Source organism: Papio anubis, chromosome 12, assembly GCF_008728515.1.
Source record: "Papio anubis isolate 15944 chromosome 12, Panubis1.0, whole genome shotgun sequence".
In the NCBI taxonomy this organism is placed as follows: domain Eukaryota; kingdom Metazoa; phylum Chordata; class Mammalia; order Primates; family Cercopithecidae; genus Papio; species Papio anubis.
This window is the reverse complement of record NC_044987.1, coordinates 55504564-55522431: the sequence shown is the minus strand read 5'-3', so window position 1 is coordinate 55522431 and position 17868 is coordinate 55504564. Positions and strand designations below refer to the sequence as shown.

General features: G+C 46.0%; 1 protein-coding gene across 12 annotated transcripts in view; it reads right to left on the bottom strand.

Annotated features, from left to right (window-relative positions):
* TENM4 (teneurin transmembrane protein 4) overlaps positions 1-17868 on the bottom strand; it is a 788706-nt gene that overhangs the window by 81019 nt on the left and 689819 nt on the right. For all 12 annotated transcript variants that reach the window (XM_017949239.3, XM_017949237.3, XM_017949235.3 and 9 more), the window contains one exon: positions 16843-17059. In XM_017949239.3, coding sequence (XP_017804728.1) covers positions 16843-17059 — 217 coding nt within the window. The remainder of the gene's footprint in view (positions 1-16842; positions 17060-17868) is intronic.

The following is a 17868-nucleotide window of genomic DNA, read 5'->3' as shown; positions in this document are numbered from 1 at the left end:
CGCACACTGGGGAGAAAGCCCTCGCTGAAAGGCATCTGAGACAAAAACACAGGCGCTCTGCACCACATAACCTTCTCTATTCACCTCAGGTGAGAAGGCTTTTTCTTCTGGCCTAGGGAAGAGCTAGTGACGAGGCCCATGGGCGTTCATTAAAAAAAGATCTCAAATTCAGTCCCTGCCATATGAGGTACCCACACCTCTACCTTCCTAGAGTGATAAACTTTTCTCTGTTGGATGAGAAAAGCAATTAACACCAGGCTTGTAAAGCAGCTGGTCTCACTAGTGTCAGCTTGTCCTTTCTGAAGGCAAGAACAACTACCCACAATGCACCAGACTCCCCACCCCACCCCACCCTCCTCACCTCACTCCATACAATCTGGTTAATGCTAATTCAGTCAGTGGTTTCCTTCCGAGGCCCTTGGTCTAAATGCAATTACACGGCAAACAAGTTAAGCGGGTGAGGCTCAGCAAAGACTTTCAATTCTGCTCTGAAGGTCTTCCAATGTATTTATGTGAAATTATCTCTCCACTAATGGGGAAGATTTATTCCACCGATTGTATTCAGCTGGTTCTGAGAGATGTTTTCTTTAATGGAGGACAATTGAATTTCGTATTGCTGGAACTCTGTCCTTCCAGAGAATTACTAACAGATCTCATCTCCTGATGCTGGCCACCATCCAGCCTTCTCCAGACATATGCGCCTCTGGATTCTGCCTGGACAGTAACCAGCCCTGGGGGGATGGCTTCCTTTCTGGGGCTGTCCTGGCTGCTGCCCCTCACACACATGCAGGCCAGCCTCCTCTGATTGATCTCTCTTTGGGGATTTCCTGATAATTGGGAAACATTGAATCGGCACCATTTGGCTACCATGTAGCCTCCAACTCAGCAAGCCAGAGCAGATGCAAGTTCAGCCCGGGCTCCCGTGGATTGCTTTTGGATTCTGGGGAAGATTAGGTTGACTCCCTGGACACTGATAGGCCATAGAGGCCTCTTGCCAACACAGGCATTTGGCTCAGGAATTAAGTCCTGGAGAAAAACACTTCCATCCCCATTCTGTTTTCATGATTTTCAGTTGTCAGGAAAGCCCGGATTAATATAAAGCCTTCCCTGGAACAAAGGAGATGGGAAGTCAGCTCGGCGGGGGCCTCCGAATTGTGTCTTGTGCCACATGCATTTGTCCTGGGAGGTTTCAAAAGATGCGAGTGCTGGGCTTCCCGATGCTTGCTTTCTGCATCCATTTATTTAATGGATACTATCAGTGGTGTGCTGGCAAGTGTTTAATGACTGACTTTCAAAAAAAAAAAAAAAAAAAAAAAGAAAGAAAAAGAAAAGAAAACCAGCTTCAACTGTAGCATTTGCTCATTTCTGTGGTGTAAGTACTCTCATTCTGGCTGTTTTCAAGCTACCAAAGAGATGCCACTGAACAGAGGTGGCAAGAGACACACAAGAGGATGCCATTATGCGGTACTGCCACCGTGGAGATGCGATGGTCCTGAGTAACTCAAGGGCAAACGTAACATCAAACACGGCAAAATAATTAGAAAGTAATAAGTTTTGAGTATTTATTACCTTTGCTTTTAACATACCTTATTTAATTTTATATAATTTAATTTTTAATAATGGCTGTGTTTAACAACCAGCTTGCCAAATTTCTGAACATTTAATAATCAGTTCTTGTGAACTGGTTCAAGCTGGCTTCTGCATACCACTGGAACACTGACCCTACACTGAGGGTTGGGCACTCGCTCAGTGGTGGAGATGTGGCTAAGAAATAATTGCTGCTTTGAGTGTAGAACTCTGTAATGGAAGACTGCCTTAGTGAAAAACCATTAACGTGAGAGCAAATCACTGCCACCAACTTGGCTTTCCAGCTAGCTCATATGATCCTCCATTACCAGTCCTCTATTTGACATGATTTGCTTCCTCATGGTCGCTGTCTTGGTGTAATGGAGTTTTGGGCTGTTATTTTCTACTCATCCTTAAGAGTCTCATCTAAGCTGTCACCACCTCAGTAAGGTTGTCATCAACTTTTCCTGACACAATGAATCACCCCCTCCTTTGGGCTTTTATACACCTTATAAGTATCTCTCTAATATTTGATGGTCATATTATATCATTTGCATTTGTATAGCCATCTCACATGTTTACATGTGAGCCAGAGGAGGGCTGGACCACATCTCCAGAGAGGGTAAGCATGGGATGCTGCTCTCAGAGTGTTTGTGAAGTGAAAAACAATCAAGTAACTGGAAGACAGAAAAAGACTTGCTCAAGGTCATCCAGAAAGGAATTCACTTGGCTGAGCTGACACTAAAGCTAGGTCTTCTTACTTCTGAGGCCTCACTCTTACTACTGTGTTATGTACCTGCAGTCACTAAAATTCCTTTAATTTCATGAAAAATCGGGCACCTACTGTGAGTCAGGCTCTGTGTTAGGTGCTAAGTTCCAGAAATGTATGAATTTCGGTCTCCACTTACTTGCTAGAGCTCACAAAAGCCAACATGAAATGCCCCCGTGTAGTTGTCTCTGACACCAGTGAGTCAACACATGGGTTTGGCATATGTCAGGCAGCTGGGATATAAAACAAGCAATTAGGCTAGGTGAACTCTGCCAGGAGGGAGCGCCACTGCCAAGCCAAGGGTGGTGTCAGACATACTGGCATGAGTCCAACCACACACTCAGGGCCTGACTGAGGTGCCCTTGCTGACGCCAACAGGGGAGAAGATCTGCCTGACTGCTTCTTGAGGAGAGTGACAAGGTTTGGGATCAACAGAAGAATCTGCTGGAGACACAAAACCGCTCCAAAACAAAATCAAGCAAATAAAAAGCCAACCTCAACTGTTGCTCAGGGAAAAGTGGTAGGGCTGTGGTGGCGAGAGCACTGGGCTGGGAGTCATAGTTCCCAGTTCTGACTCTGGGAACTAACTGTATGATTTTGGAGTCATTTGAACTCTCTGAACCTCCCTTCTCTCATCTGTCAAATGCAGGCTGAAGTTTTTCCCAACTGGTATAAAATAGAATTCAACATACATTTAAGAATTTATAACTGTTAATCTCGCACTACCCAATCCAGCTAAAGCAGCCCTACTACACGTGGCGTCAGAATCTTAATGGAGCTCATGCAATGCTTATACTTATCGCTAAATTGTTCCCTTTATCTGGAAACTTCCACCTCTCCTGGAGCATTCACCAAGCAGTAAACACCACTCCTGCTCCTTCCGGGCTACTCCTCATGAGCTCTGAGTGCTGTTGCTCTGCCAGGACAATCTTTTCCCCAGCAGAACATGAGCTCCTTGAAGACAAGGACCAACCACACGTCTCTCACTGCTATATTCCCAGCATTGATCATGGTTGATGGTCATTTCTGAGTGGGGAAAAGAAAACCTCCTCCAAAACAGGTGTTTGCTCTGGAATTTGAATGCAGGGCACAGAGTAAGTTCTTGATAAATTATTTACACAATGAATAAAGAGCTTATGTGCTTCTGTTACTTAAGGTGAGGACGATGTTAGAGAACTTTGAGCTACTTGACCTTGACAGGGATATGGTTAGAGAACCCAGGGCTGGAAGAGTTGTGCCCTTTCAAGAGGCCAGCCCACACTCTCCCTCAAAGTTTGGGTACCATCCCCTGGAAGACTCACTTGCCTCAGCCTAGCCCTGACCCTTTGATTCTATACCCTCCTCATCTGTACCACCTGTGGTCTGGAAAACTTTGAAAAAGAATGCCAGAAACAAAGATAGATTGATTAGTCAATGTATATTATACAAGCAGATAAGGGAAGGCAAAGGGAGAAAAACTGTAGCTTTTATTATTGTTTGTGTGTGTGTGTGTGTTATTTTGTTATTAAGTGAAAGCAGCTACTTTGATATTTAGGAGACTGGAATATCATTTGGGATCTAGGTGGCAAATGATAACTCTAGCCTTTCTCTCCTTTAAAGTATTTGCTAGTCTATAACATTATTGATTATGTAAATCACTCCTTTGCATTGTGTATTTTAAACAGATTTATTTGCCTGACTTGTATAAATCCTTAAACTGTTTCCTGCTAACTTCTGCTGATTGAATGGGGATCTTTCCAGCATCTACTGCAATTTATCTGAAGTCTTGTAAGAACATTATCTGGGCCCGAATGAGAAGGCTCACTTCACAGCCTGTGACATTATTACCACTGAAGGTGTTTCCAGTCATAGCCTGACATTGTCCTCTCTGCAGCTCCCAAGACCGTCTTTCCAGCCCAGCCACCAGGCTGATCTGCAGCTCTCTCTTCCTAGTTTTCCATCTGATGCTCTGCCTCAGTTTCTTTAAACAGCTTTTCCAGCCCAACATCTTCCGCCTATATACGTATTCTTGGGAAACCCCTGATTATGAAACATTCGAGTCAGAAGAGCCCTTCCTGATCACCTCTTTCAAACTTCTTTTGGTAAAGATGAGAAAATAAATTTCAGACAGGGAACGACTTGCCCGTTCTTGCAGAGTTGCGGGGGAGCCAGGACTGATTCAAATGCAGGATTCGCCATGAGAACTTGGGAGAGCCACTCCACCTCTTAGGGTACTCGCAGTCTGACCGACAGGTACCTAACTATTTGAGAATCCCAACTTGACTTGGCTGCCTCACAATTCAGAGTTCACATGATTAGAGCTGGGTTCTGGAACCATTTTTGATTGTATGCCCTGTCTGCAAACATTTTTGAGCAGGCTCCTTCAATGTATTTGCATTCATTTATAAATTGCACACATGTGCTACCATCGCTGGTTCACCCTGGGAAGGGTAATATACATTTGGTGCAAGGTTTGATGAGTATTCATATTTCAAATAGCCTTCTTGATAATTTTGACTCTTTTAGTGAACTCTGTTAAGATTGTTGATCATTTTGAAACTCTTAGTTAACTTTTTGTTCAATCTTATGAAAATAATCATGTTTAACCTCATAGCGAGATTGAGGAAAGTATTTAATATTAGGAGTAGAAGTATCAGCTCTGCCATTTTTTTTGTTTGCTTGTACTTGCACTATTAGTATTATCTTCCATTTGTATTTACTTTGCAGGAAACCTTTAAAGCCACTTTACCATTTTATGAGTAAGTTTGGTTAACACTAGATTTTATACAGATACACAGACATGCGCACAAACAATTATGATATAATATACTATTACATCATAATACACAATAAACACAGTAATACACAATAAACCAGTGTGGGTTCACTGTCCGTCTTTCTTTTCTTGTTTTCTTTTCTTTTTTTTTTTTTTGAGACAGAGTCTCACTCTGTCACCCAGGCTGGAGTACAGTGGCATGAGCTCAGCTCACTGGAACCTCCACCTCCTGGGTTCAAGTGATTCTTGTACCTCAGCCTCCTGAGTAGCTGGGATTAAAGGTGTGCACCACCATGGCCCAGCTAATTTTTTGTATTTTTAGTAGAGACAGGGTTTTGCCACGTTGGCCAGGCTGGTTTTGAACTCCTGGCCTCAAGTGACCCACCTGCCTTGGCCTCTCAAAGTGGTGGGATTACAGGCATGAGCCACTGTACCCACCCCACTGTCCCTCTTTCTGTGGAGTAGATCTTGATCTCCCTCAGAATGCCTCAGGTACTGGTCTAGACATGTAACCAAGTAACACAGGGACCAAAGGAACAAATCGGTGAGAATCCAACATTCTATAGAAATAAACCAGTCTTGCTTTCTTATTTCTTAGGATAAAAGAAACACTGTATAGACAGAGCCCCTAAAATTTTCTTCCTGTTCTCATGGCCCACCTTCAGTATCCACCTTGGGACTCCGAGAGAGTGTATGCGGTGATTTTTTTGTATACAAAATAAACTTGAATATGCTGTTTATTATTATACCCCAAAGCCAACTTCTCACTGTGCTTCAATCTTTATAACTTATTTCAAAGCTTATCCTATATTTACCATGTTTATTTTCCAATAGCCCCAAACCAATAAAACTTGATCTAGTCCTTTTTAAAATTTTTTTGAGACATGGTCTTGCTTTGTCACCCTGGCTGGAGTGCAGTGGCATGATCTTGGTTCACTGCAACCTCTACCTCCAGGGTTCAAGATATTCTCCTGCCTCAGGTTCCCCAGTAGCTGGGATTATAGGCTCCATAGGCTCCTTCAGATTGACAGGAGGGAGGAGTTTACCTTTTAAATTACAGGGGTCTTCTGAGTGACTGAGTCCACGTTCCTCATGTATAGGTGTGGTCAGTGATGTCTGAAGGTGAGGCAGAGCTTCCCTTCCATCACTCCTTGAGGATGGGGTACCACCAGCTCTGCCATGGTGCCATGACACCACCTGGGGTGGTAACAGCAAGATGGCCCAGCAACTACTAGTGTCTTCAGGGACCTGAGGTTGTGCTTCCTGCAGAGCCCAGAAACCACTGTTCTGTGGCCTGTTAGCTAAGTACGGCTGTTGAGCTCCTTCAGACACCAAGGGAGCGTGAGCTCCCAGGCTGCAGAATCAATCTCTCAAGCCCGTGGGTAGTCTGGCTGCTCAATGCTGATGCTTCAGGCTGAGTCCTCTCCCACAAGAATCTTCTAGAATATTTTCTGCTGGCTGATAAATGTGTACACAAGAACAGAGCCCTTGACTTGTCCACCATACTATGCTTCTGGGGAACTGAGCCCATCAACTATGGTGAGGGAGAAGCAGGACTGAGGGGGTCTGGCCAGCAGGGAGCAAGGCCCTTGTCCCAGGAAAGTGGGTTGGTCATGTCTGGGGACATGGCTCAGAAATACCATCATTGTACCTGGGGACATGGGATTTGTGGTGCATGTTTAGATAGGCTGCTTTCTGTGCTGTGTGGCCAGAAGCTTGTTTCTAAGAAGACGTTTCAGGTGATGGTTTGTGCTGTTAGAAGAATACAAGGCAGCTCTGCTAAAATGTGACTCCAGCCACAGTCTCTCAGCAGACAAGTTCATTCCATGACCATGTGTCTTGCCTTCTGTCAGGGCACAGGGCAGGTCCTGCTTCACCAGGAAAGGGGAAACTAGAATGAACCAGGATCAGACCCACTTCATGGGGAAGGAGCTGATGCCAGGCAGAAACGCAGCTAAGGGACTCTGCACAAAGTCCAGCTCAACAGGCTAGAGCTGAGGTGTACAGCAATACACAGCTGGCCTGTAATGGAAATAATAATTCAAAGGATGAGGGAAGAAGGGCTGTGGCGGCATCATGAAAGGGCTCCCAGAGGCATCTGGATGGGGACATCCATGTGTCACTCCGTTATCATGCCCAGGTAGAGCAGGGATGGAGCTCCAGACCCAGATGTGGAAGGGATGTCAAAAGAGGGATGTCAAAACAGGCCTGTCAAAAGAGGGCAAGCTTTGAGTCCTTTGGTGCCAGGGCACCAGGATGCTAAAGTCAGACACAGAAAGTGAGGCCAGGATTCAGGGACAAGGCAGAAAGCCATTTGGCACAGCTGGCAAGTCATGGCAGACAACAGTAGCAAGGATGTGAGTAGAGCAGCTGGGGCTGCTCTAAGCCCTTCTTCTCAGTTTGGGATTGGTCCTAGAGGCCTGCAGGGTTAGAGTCACAGGGTGGACTCACATGGCCCCCACTGTGGTGGGAGGAGGAGACCCAGGCAGGGGAGGCATGAGGGGCTGGATCTCTCCCCTCTAGCAAAATACACACAGAGGCTGCATCCCTCCCTGTCAAGCCCCTGATTGTGGGATTTGCTTGGAGCAAACTCTTAATGCCTCTGAGATCTAATTGGAGGGCCAGTTAGACTACCTGCAGGGATACCTGCAAGACCTGATCCTATATTCTCTATTGAGGGCAACATTAGTAATGTGAAGCATGGCTCTATAAATATTTTAACTTCTTATTGCTTAAAATTTCTCAGCGTTGGATAAAAATACAGAAAGTCTTTGATTTACAAAGAGCAGAATTACAGTTTACAGTTTGAGATATACGAACCTTCACTTGGGACTCCAGGTTCTCTGGGACTCAGGTTTGGCTACTAACTTGCTGAGCCAGGGGCTCTCTCTGGCCTTTCCTGGAGTTTCCTCTTCCAGCACAGAGGGCTGATGGTCTGGAAGGTCCATTCATCCCTGCCATCCTAAGGTGCTAGGATATTTGCCCCAATTACACAACTACACTGATGCTTCAGGCTAAGATTCTCATTTTTCTCCCAGTTCTCAATAGTGACACTAAAACCTGTATGTATACTAATGCTATAGCTAATGCTAATATTAACATTACTGCTATTTAGTGACGGGGTCACTAACATTTAATGAATGCTTACTGCCCTAACACCTAAGTGTTCTATGTGTGCTAATTTAATCCCCACAAAATCCCCATGAGATGTGGATTATTATTTTCACAGTGTACAGGAGGGAAGTGAGGCACAGAAAGATTAAGAGACTTCTCTAAGGTCATACGGCTAGCAAATAGTGAGGCTGAGATTCCAACCTCTGAGGTCAGTGCTCCAGCACAAAGCCTTATTGCACATGGGTTTTTTATGATGTAGCAGAATATTGGAGAGAAAGTCAGGGCCAGGTGGGGTGCTAGGGTTGCAGTGGCACCACACTGTATGGATTTCTGAACTGAAGATGCTGAGCTGGGAACATAAAGGACTCAGTGGAGAAGAAGAGAGGCTCAGTACATGGGCTCTAGAGCCACCTGGGCTTGGCTTCCAATGTTGGCTCTGCTATTACAAGCCCTATGACCATGGCCCAGATTACTTAACTTCTCAGTAGCTCAGTTTTCATTGCTTAAAACAAGGGTAATAAAGTCCCTATATCATATGGTCTGCCCGGAGACTTAAAGGTGTTACTACCTATAAAACATTCCAAATAGAATATCCTTGGTAAATGTTAGGTGTTAGTACTGAACGCGTGCTATAAGCCAGCCATTGGGCTTCTGGGTATTTTATCTCATTTAATCTTCCAAACAACCTGGCAGGGTAGAATTAGTGACCCCACATCACAGGGGAGGAAGTTGAGTCTCACCAGCCCAAGGTCACATGCTCTCACTTTCCCCAGGACTTGAATCCAGGCTCTCTCCCTCTAACCCAGAGTCGTTCCCACTGCACCACAGCATCCTCTGCTAATGCTTTCTGTGATGGACAACTAGGAATAAGCTCAAGCTACAAAGCAAACAGAGATCGTAATTCATTTTTGAAATCAATAAAGGGATGATCAAGTGGCAGAGGAGGAGTTGTTAGGTGCTCATCAGGATGATGTGAGAACTCGTTGTCTGCATCCTGAATTGAATCACCTAGTTGCTTTATCATCATAAACATTCATTTCAGTGCGGGGAGGGATTTTTAAAAAACCAACATGAATAATATATAATGGCTGACATTTTGGAGGAAGCAGGATCTTTGCCTTCTTCCATCTTCCATCAGGTTATTTATCATTGTCTTTCTTTTCTTTTTTTCTTTTTTTTAAACTGATGGGGTACCCTGTCAGTTCAGCTTGTTCTGAAAATGCAGGAGTATAATTCAATAATAAATTCGCTCAGAGGCCAGCTGTCAGGAAGTTGGTGTTTATTTGAACTCCATTAGATGATCTCTGCTGCTCGGCCTCTTGAGGGCTTCCTGAGGGCTAAGACCTGGGTGGAGGTGGGGGGTGGAGAGCAAATGCTCTTCTGAAACCCCTGTGCCATGGATGCTTGCATATGGCTTTAGGTTCACAGTGCGCAGATAAAAAACTATATTGCATACATGGTCATTTCTCTTTTCCATCATTTTTCACTTTTGAAAACTCTTGCTTTTAAAATTCCTGGAAGCTTTGTGCCTTTATATAGGGTCTGAAAGGAATTTGAAGACTTAGGTGGAATCAAGGTTATTTCACTCCTGTTTAGAGCCAGTTTTAGGTCCTGATTGAGATGAAATGCTCGAACTTGGTTAGTGAACGGGTGAGGGTCACATCTTTCTCAGTTCCTGCCCCTAACCCACTTTTCTGGCCTGATATTTCCCTCTGTTCTTCTTTCTCCCACATGCCCCCTTTGCTTACCATGCTTATATACCACAGATTTCCTAAGCCCATCTTGATTTCAAATGTCAGAGCATGTCTTCTGACCTTTGATGTGGAAAATAGTGTCATCATAATTATCCTCCAGCCACATTAAAATTCTCTGCATTCTCTGATTGTCCTGGAAAGTTACGCTGTTGCTCACACTGGTTCTGCAGCATAGAATGCTTTCTACAATCCTGTTCAACTGAAACCCACAGTAAGCAATACAGCCTATCCAGTAGTTCATGCATACACATACACATGTAACTGAAATAAGTTTCATGAAATACATATTCTTTTTACAGTGATGCACTGATATTTTCTATTTCATTCTATTCCATTTCAGTTAAATTTACTTCTTTTTTTGAAAATAATAGTTTCGACCTGCTGAATTGATTTCATGAGGTACTAATGGGTTGTTATGACCTGCAATTTGATAAATGATGCTCTAATGGCCAACTCTCCTTACTGAAATTTTTGTCTCATGCTGAAGGCCATCTCCTGCCATAAGTCTTCATTCGTTCATTTGTTTTCAACAGCAAACAATTACTACTGCGTACTCTAAGCCCGCCCTGTGTTACATGCTGGAGAAGCAAAGCTGTAGAAGAGGCAGCTCTCATGGTGTAGGCTCAGGGGACAGACGTGCAGTGGGAGTGATGGTCTTGCCTTTGAGCTCTCAGAGCACTTTTGTCTCTAATTCTCTTCAGGCACTCAGCAGGGACTGGCTAATTCATTGATTTATTCTGTCACTCACTGTGGTTCACTCTGTGCCAATTCCTTTGGGTTCAATGACACACAAGGCATGGGATCCACGAAGACCCCCACAGTAACGGGGTGAGATATCCTCTCCTCCCACACCTAGTGCAGAGTAGGTGCTGGGCAATAGTCACCAAATGAAGCTTGTGTGTGTATGTGTGTGTGTGTGTGTGTGTCTGTGTGTGTGTGTCTGTGTTTTGAGACAGGGTCTGGCTCTGTCACCCAGAGTGGAGTGCAATGGCATGATCTCTGCTCTCTGCAACCTCTGCCTCCTGGGTTCAAGTGATTCTCCCACCTCAGCTTCTTGAGTAACAGGGACCACAGGCGTGCACCACCATGCCTGGCTAAATTTTCATATTTTTCATAGAGATGGGGTTTTGCCACGTTGCCCAGGCTGGTCTTGAACTTCTGAACTCAAGCGATCTATCTGCCTCGACCTCCTAAAATGCTGGGATTTCTAAAGGCATGAGCCAGCACGCTCAGGCAGCTTGTGTGTTTTGCTCTGCTCTGTCCCTTGCTGAGCCTGCCCAGTCTCTCCTCCTCATAGGCTCTGATAGGATACGAGTCTCAGGTATCCTATAGGATTCTATCATATCTCTATAGCATATGATTCTCTGCCTCCTTTGGGGTAAATTCTTTGGTAATCCATCCTTCCTTTTGCTAAAGTCCCCCTGACTTCTTGAGTCTTTTCTCTTGGGGCTCAGTGTTTCCTGTCAGCTGAGTCTTGTAGCTCCCTGTCCACACCCATCTATTGCCTGATGGAGCCAACAACCTATTAGAATTAGGGGAACCCAGCAAGATTTGCCATCACATGATTTCTCAGACAAATTCCCTTCCTCAAATAATGATTCAACAATCTAAACCTGCCTCCCCTCTGGGTGGTTGTAATATCGTGTCCTAAAACCTATTCTGAACCCATATTTGAATAACCTGGGGGTGGTTCATCAGCACCTCTTCCTATAACTTGCTAACCTGTCCAGCATCTGCAACCTATAACTATTCACTGAGGGGATATCTGACCCACATCCAGCCCTTTCAGTCAGAGGAGTCCTCCCCAAGAGCACAGATGCACCCAACAATGGGAAACAGTTCTGGCTCAAGTGTTTGCCCAGGAGATGTCTCATGTTGCCCTCCGTTTCCCAGCTCTCTGATTCCAAGCCCCACGTGTGTATCCTGGCCTCTTTGTATGGACAGTGCAGTTCGAGATCCTGCAGACCTCAGAGCTCCTCCTCTCCTAAGTGTCAACAGTGGACCCCCTTCACTGCATTCTCCCCATGACTCCATGGGAGGGACAACTGTTCCACTAGGCAGATGGGACCTGGGCATCCAGGCCAGGAGAGAATGGTGGTATTCAATCCACTTAATCTGGTGACAGTGGTTCCCATGCCTACTCTGTCCCCTCCTACTGTAGGTCATGTCTGTCACTCTCCATTCAGCTTTGTCACTTTCTGTGGGTTTGAGGACAGCAGTTTGGCAGGATGTCAAATAGAGCTACTGTACTCATTCAACCTGCATTAAACGCCTGCTCTGGACCCAACACTGTGCTGGGCCCTGGGGACACAGATGAACCAGACAGGGCCCCTCAGGGAGGCCTTCATCACTCCAGGAGATAGGGTCTGGCCTCTGAGGAAGTGAGTCTTGGGGAGAGCCCTGGGTGCTAGGGACTGGCTTGCTTGCTTTCACACCCAAGGTGGGCCAGTTGGCTCTAAGCCCTGTCCTTGAATTCTTCTCTCTCCTCTGGTGCCGGCAGCTGAGGTCCCAGTGTGCCTCATACTTGAGGCTCCCTGAGCCTGATCCAGCTGGGAATCTGCAGAGAGAAGGACCTCCACTCTGAGGCCTGCCTTTCCTTGCTGGTCTCAGAAATGCTGTTGGGTTCTGGGTGACAGCCTGATTCCTGGAGGCTGTTAAATGAAATCTCGAACTACACGAATTGTGGCATAGCACATGGGGTGCAGGAGAATGTGGGGCTTTGTTGGTTGGACACAGGCCTAATTGTCATACACAGGCACCAAGTCAGGTCTGCCTCCCCATCAGAAATTCCACTCTCTGGAGAAACGCCACTGAGCTCCACTCTAATAAGGATCCCAACTGACAGCCGGCTGGCAAGAATGCCACCTTTTCGCTTCCTCAACAGCCTAAACCTGCCTCCTCTCTGGGTGGTTGCTGGACCTGGAGGGCAGGTTCCTCTCAAGTTTTACTTCCAATTAAGGAAGTGGATTTGGAAACTCTTTTTAATTAACATCATCATCACCGCCATGTAATTAGCAAGCAAGTTTTTGTGTGGCAGGTACTAGGTTGAGACTTTATGTACTTTTTGTCCCCATTTAATTCTCACAGCAATCCCAAGATACATAGACATTAACACCCTAATCTTACAGATGAGCAAGTTGGAGCTCAGATAAGTGAACAATTTAGGAATTTTCCTAAGGTTACAAAACTAGAAAGTGGATGCAACAGCCTTTTAATCTTGGTCTGTTGGATTCCAAGGCTTGTGCTATTTTCACTGTGACATGCAGCTGCTACAAAAGCCACCATTTACTGATCACCTAATATGTACTAAGCCCCGGGCCAGGTGCTTTATTTTAGTTTATCCTTTCAACAGCTTTCATGAAAGAGTTACCATTATTGCCAATTTATAACTAGAGCCACCGACACAAAGGTTAAATCGTTTCCCTGAGGTCACACACAGCTAGTGGGAGGTAAAGCCAGGATTGTAACTCTGGGCACTTGCTATTATACCACACTCCCTCATATGAGAGGAAAGAAAGCAACTACTTAAACTGGGTAGCTGATTTCACTTTACCCCAACTGTGCAAATAAGCACTGTCCTACTGGTCTAGACCAAGGTAATCGAATACCAAGTAGGCAGTCTAATGAGAAAAGCATCTGCTGCCTCCTGTGTCTACATTTCTAGTCACTTGGGCATATTTTACACAAGAATCTGTTTAGGGGTCCTTCCTGAGAGCTGTTTCTTCTGAATCTAGACCAGTGAAGAGCTGGTACATAATGATTCTGGCAAATGTTAGGTAAAAGGAATTTTTACAGTAACTTTTTTTTTAAGAGACAGTAACATTTTTGGAAGCTTCTATTATCTATTCATTTGAAGAGCAAATATTATATCCCTGGCCCTGGCCAAAGTATTGCAGGTTTGGAGAGATGAATGGTCTCTGTTTTCAAAGTGTATATAACCAGCTGAAGGTAACAGATATATAAACAATGATCTGCAAGTTGACTTCTTCTGCTTCTGTGACTAATCTGTAATGTGATTTTTAGCAGGTGATTTAACCTCTCTGGATTCTGAATCCTCAGTATAAAATTAGGTGTAATAGATAATATGTCCATCCTTCCTCCCTCCCTCAGTCCTTCCATTTCCTTATTCTTCAAGATAATTTAGATGTATATGTTTTCAGCAACTACTAAGTGCTAAAATGTGTAAGATGAAGTGTTTCCCTGGAGGACTCAGTTTAGAAGGGGTGACAGACATTTACATGATGCACTCTATTAAGCTACTTGTCCAGAGCTGTGCATGTAGAGTGGCAGAGCCAGGATCTGAAGCCCAAGGTGGCCTCTCTCCGAGGCCTGTATCTTCCCTACTGCTGAGGGGTCCGTTTCCCCCAGCACAGGTGTCTCAAACTCCGTACTTGGCTGGCTTCTTGAGGCCAGTCAGACCTGCTGGAGCAACAATACTGAGACCTGTGTGCAGGTCCCACAGTGACTCATGGCGCTTAAGCAGCAGGCTCAGGAAGTGACCAGGAGGACATACAGGGGACGTGCCCCTGCTGGCATTGATCAGGCTGGCATGGCAAGGGCATCCAGTAAGCAGAACAACCATAGGCAACCAACAAGCCATGGCCCTAATTGGATCCCATAATGGGCCCCGTAAAGAATGACTGAGCAAGTGACATTTTCCTTGGTAGGAATATTAGTTATATCTCTAGTGGATTAAAAAAACTCGCACTGTGGGAAGGCCTACAAGCATACATACAAAATCACACAACTGAAGAAAATAGCAGGAAGCTTCCTCCCCAGGAACAGCAGCAGCATTTCTAGCCAAGATAAATGAATAGGTGTTCTCCTCACTCCAGCTCTGCCACTTGACCAGCCTTGTGAATTTGGGAAAGCTACTTAACTTCTCAGCTTCTCAGTATTCTGGGGGTAAGGTGGAGGGTTTGGACCATCGAGTAGCTCCATCTCTAGAAAGGTGGAGGTTTGAATGCTGCCACGCCCTTGCTGGGCTTCCTCCATCTCACCTTTCTCATCTCGTCACGGCTCCTTGCAAGGATGGGCTGGGGTGGTGGAAAGTGCAGAGGCTCTTTCCTGAGTCTGACAGACCTGCATGTCTGCATCCTGCTCCATCGTGGTCCAGCAGTGAGGCCTTCTCTTTGGCTTCCCTTGTCACACTCTGGGGATGACAGCAGCTGCCTCACAGGGAGGCTCCCCATGGCTGCTTCTTCAGTCCCTGTTCTTTCCTCATTACACATTCCCCTTGAGCAAGGTTTTTTTTTTTTTTTTTTTTTTTTCTCCCTGAGATGAGGTCTTGCTCTGTCACCCAGCCTGGAGTGCAGTGGCACAGTCTTGGCTCCCTGCAGCCTCAACCTTCTGGGCTCAAATGATCCTCCCACCTCAGCCTCCTGAGTAGCTGGGAATATAGGTACCTGCCACCACGCCCAACTAATTTTTTTTGTAGAGATGGGGTTTTGCCATGTTGACCAGGCTGGTCTCGAACTCCTGGGCTCAAGTGATCTGCCTGCCTGAGCCTCCCAAGGTGTTGGGATTATAGGCATGAGCCACCGCGCCCGGCCTCCTTGAGCAACCTTTTGTGTGCTCACGGTTTCAACTGCTTGTTCATTGATGGCTCACAAATCAAGAACTCTAGGCCCTAACCTCTGCATGAGCTCCAGAAATACTTACTAACTGCAGATAGACATTTATTCTTGGCTGGCCTACTGCGATGTGTCCCTTTATCACCTTGCTCCCACCCTGCTCCTGCTCTCTGCTCCTCAGCCTGGTGAAAGTACCACCATCTACCCAGGCATCCAAGTGGGAGACTCCTCTCTGCAGCATCCCGCAGACACAATCAGTTACCAAGTCCTGCTGATTTCCCCTTTAAACAGAGCTTGAAAATGTCCCTTACCCCTCCCACCCCTATCACTACCCCATTGTTCCCTCAGGACAGGGACCCTCTGGCACAGAAAAATGAACATACAGGGTGCACAGTGACTGCTGAATTAACCATGCTGACTTTTAGAGATAGTTCTGCACATATGAGGCACCACTACATTGGAAGACATTCAAAAGAAATGATCATAAATCCCTGCTCTTGGATATGTTGTACTGGTTCACTGCCCTGATCTAGGGTACAGAGATTAGAGAGCTATTTTGTGTCTCTGGGTCTTTGCATGAGCTCTTCCTTCTCCCTGGCTAGTTAACACTCTCTCCCTTCCTTGCCTAGTTAACCATTTCTCCTCTTTAAGACTTGATTCTAAAGCCCTGGTCTCCCTCCTACCCAGGAGTACATCCTCTGTGCTCCAGAGTGCCCTGGGGACAAAGTTCTGGCCTAATCACACTGTAACTGTCCCTTTTTTTGTTTTCCTAGTGGACTGGGAGTGACCAATAAGCAGGAACTGTGTTCTGCTCATCTCTGCAATCCCAGCAAAGGACCTGACAGACCTCAGTAAAAAACTGTCCAACGGATGACACAACTGAAAACAGGAAGACTGTATGGGCATGTGGCCTGGGATGGCAGCAGATGCACCCACCCCTGCCTAGCAAAGTCTTCTGGATGTCTGCTTTGAGGGTGAGCAGCATCAATGCCTTTCAGCTCATCTGGAGACCACAGGATCAGTAAGAGCTGACTGCAAAGCGGGTATTGATCCAAGATTCCCCTTGGACCTTTGGTTTCTCACTCTCTTCATCTGTCACCCAGTGGGAGCAACAAAACTTTGCTCATAAAAATTCCAAACTCTTGGATAGTAGTTTTATATCTGCCTTCCCTGACCATTCCATTCCATCAGGAACCATGGATGCTGTCACTCTCCTGGCTTCCTCCCACCCCCATTCATCCAAAAGAGGCTCTGGAGTGATTCAGTTCTCACTCAGAGAGCCCTGGCTGGAGCTGGGGCCCTCGGACTCACCCTCCATCAAAGGGGTTCTCCCCGGGGATGATGTGCGTGCTGTCCCTGCCCACGAGGAACTTGATGCGGTCATAGAAGGAGTGTAGGTTCTGCTGTGACACAGGGACCTGTGTCTCCTGGATGATGTCCAGAGGGTCAGGGGAGCCCAGGCACAGTGGGTTGACATGACACAGGGGCTGGAGGCAGCAGTCAGGGTCCATGCAGTCCACCAGGCCATCTGCAGGAGTGACAGAGCATGTGGTTTATATTGCTATGTTCAATCAGCCACGTTTATCCAGAATGCCTTAATTCATTTCTTCTCTATTTTTCACTCATTCAAAAAACTTTATTAAATGCTGATATAAGCCAAAGTCTCTGCTGGGCACCAAAGAGATGCAAGTGACTCAGATGTGGTCCTAGCTCACTAGTCTAGAAGGAGAGAGAGACAGTAAGTGTACAGTGTCTGTACTGTATGTTTTTCCTTCCATCGAGATAGAAGGGATTGTATGTATGAAGACCCAGAAGTGAGATAACACATGAACATTTGTGATGCTATATTCAAATGCTGATGGCCGGAAGGTGAGTGGAAGAGCACCAGATGAGGCTGCTGAGGTTGACAGGCGCATACCAGGCTGGGCCTTGCAGGCCAGGTTAGGGAGTATGAATTTCACCCTCAGGACAATGGGAACCACTGAAGGATTTTAAGCAGGAGGTGACTTCATCTGGTGTGCACTGCTGAAAGCGAAGGGGACCTCAGTGGAAGCTGGGAGCCAGACAGGAGGAGAGGGCATCACTGAGGTTGCACAGGTAGAAAATAAAGGTTGCTTAGACTGCAGTAGTAACAGTGGCAATTAAGAGAAGTAGATGGTATTGAGAGAATTTAGGAGGTAAAACTGTAAGCCTTGGTGACTGCCTGGCTTTGGGAGTGAAGGCGCAGCAATTCTCAGCATCTCTCCCAGCCGCAGTGTAAGTGTGTGGCCTGCGGCTGAGTCCTCAGCCCTCTGGAGGCCTGCTCTGCTTTCTGGGAGAGGAGGCTGCAGGGATATT